This window comes from Aotus nancymaae, unplaced genomic scaffold (genome assembly GCF_030222135.1).
Source record: "Aotus nancymaae isolate 86718 unplaced genomic scaffold, 86718_ANA_hifiasm-v0.15.2.pri h1tg000059l, whole genome shotgun sequence".
In the NCBI taxonomy this organism is placed as follows: Eukaryota; Metazoa; Chordata; class Mammalia; order Primates; family Aotidae; genus Aotus; species Aotus nancymaae.
In genome coordinates this window covers 7,354,800-7,356,270 of record NW_026988473.1, presented here as the reverse complement: position 1 = coordinate 7,356,270, position 1,471 = coordinate 7,354,800, and the positions used below count along the sequence as shown (strand labels likewise).

Genomic DNA, 1,471 nt, shown 5'->3' with positions numbered 1-1,471 from the left:
TTATTTTCTTAATATTAAGATCTGCAAGTTTTCACAACCTTTATTGAAGGCTTTCTTTGAGGCATCTTTCACTTCTTTGTTCCTTAGACTATAGATTAGGGGGTTTAACATGGGGATCACCACTGTGTAAAATACAGAAGCCATCTTGTCTGTGTCCAGAGAGTGGTTTGATTTGGGCTGTAGGTACATAAAGATCAACGTGCTGTAGAAGATAGTAACAGTCACCATATGCGAGCTGCAGGTGGAAATGGCCTTGTGTCGCCCCTGAGTAGAGTGGATCCTTAGGATGGCGGCAATAATAAAGATGTAGGAGGTGAGGACAATGGAAGAGGAACAGATCATGTCAAAGCCAGCAAAGGCAAAAATCAGAATTTCTTTCACGTGTGTGTCTGAGCAGGACAGAGCTAAGAGGGGGAGGTCATCACAATAGAAATGATTAATTACGTTGGGGCCACAGTAAGTCAAACGGAAAGTGATAATGGTGTGGAAGAGGGCAACTAGGAAGCTGTACACATACGGAACTGCCACCAAGTGAATGCAGACTCTTCTTGACATCAGTGTTGAATAATACAGGGGACTACAGATGGCGACATAGCGATCGTAGGCCATGGAGGCTAAAAGGAAACACTCCGTGATCATAAAGGTGAGAAAACAACCCAGTTGGGTTGCACAAGCATGGAAAAGAATGATGTTGCGTTCCACAACAAAATTCACCATCATCTTCGGTGTAATAGCAGAGGAGTAACAAAAGTCAACAAAGGCCAGGTGGCTGAGAAAATAGTACATAGGAGTGTGGATTCGAGCATCAATCCTGATTAAGGTAATCAACCCAAGATTGCCCAACACTGTGACCAGATAGATAACTAAAAACACCCAAAGCATGGGGCCTGAAGCTCTGGTCCGTCGGTAATTCCTTTCAGAATGAATTCAGTGACATAAGTGATATTAACTTCAGCCATTTATCCTAACAGGTTTTGTAGATTTTGTTGCAGTTAAAGAATGATAATGATACTTCTCATATTCCCTGTCAGTGATGGGTAAAGGTGATCATTGTTATCTTCTTGCCTTGAATCATATCATCAAGTGGGCAAAAACATACGTCTTACCTTTCTAATGACAGAGACCAATCTTGCCTGAGGGAGGGGAGCCTTTTACTTGCAGAATAGTCTTCTTAAGAATTATTTTGCTTTGTAATTTTAGAAAATAAGAGATAATGTTGGTTAAAATTATGTAGTATGAAACCACTTGAGACAACTGGCGCTAATATTTCAGTGTTTTTGCTGCCATTAAAAATCTTTTATATTTTCCATGTATATATAATTATAGCAGCACAAAAATACTGAATTTATAGAAGTGACCACATTTATATTTCCTTATTTTTCAGTTTTGTGCATGCTTCCATAAAATATATTAAAAATGTATCAAAATAATTTTATAGCTGCCATCAACTATTCACTTTGCTATATCCCTT

The 1,471-nt window shown here is 38.9% G+C and overlaps 1 protein-coding gene across 1 annotated transcript; it reads right to left on the bottom strand.

Annotated features, from left to right (window-relative positions):
- LOC135270161 (olfactory receptor 8U3-like) lies at positions 1–959 on the bottom strand. The gene is given in 2 exon segments (XM_064365482.1): positions 1–875; positions 878–959. Coding segments are annotated over 2 exon segments (957 nt in total).
- Between the last annotated feature and the right edge of the window lie 512 nt (positions 960–1,471).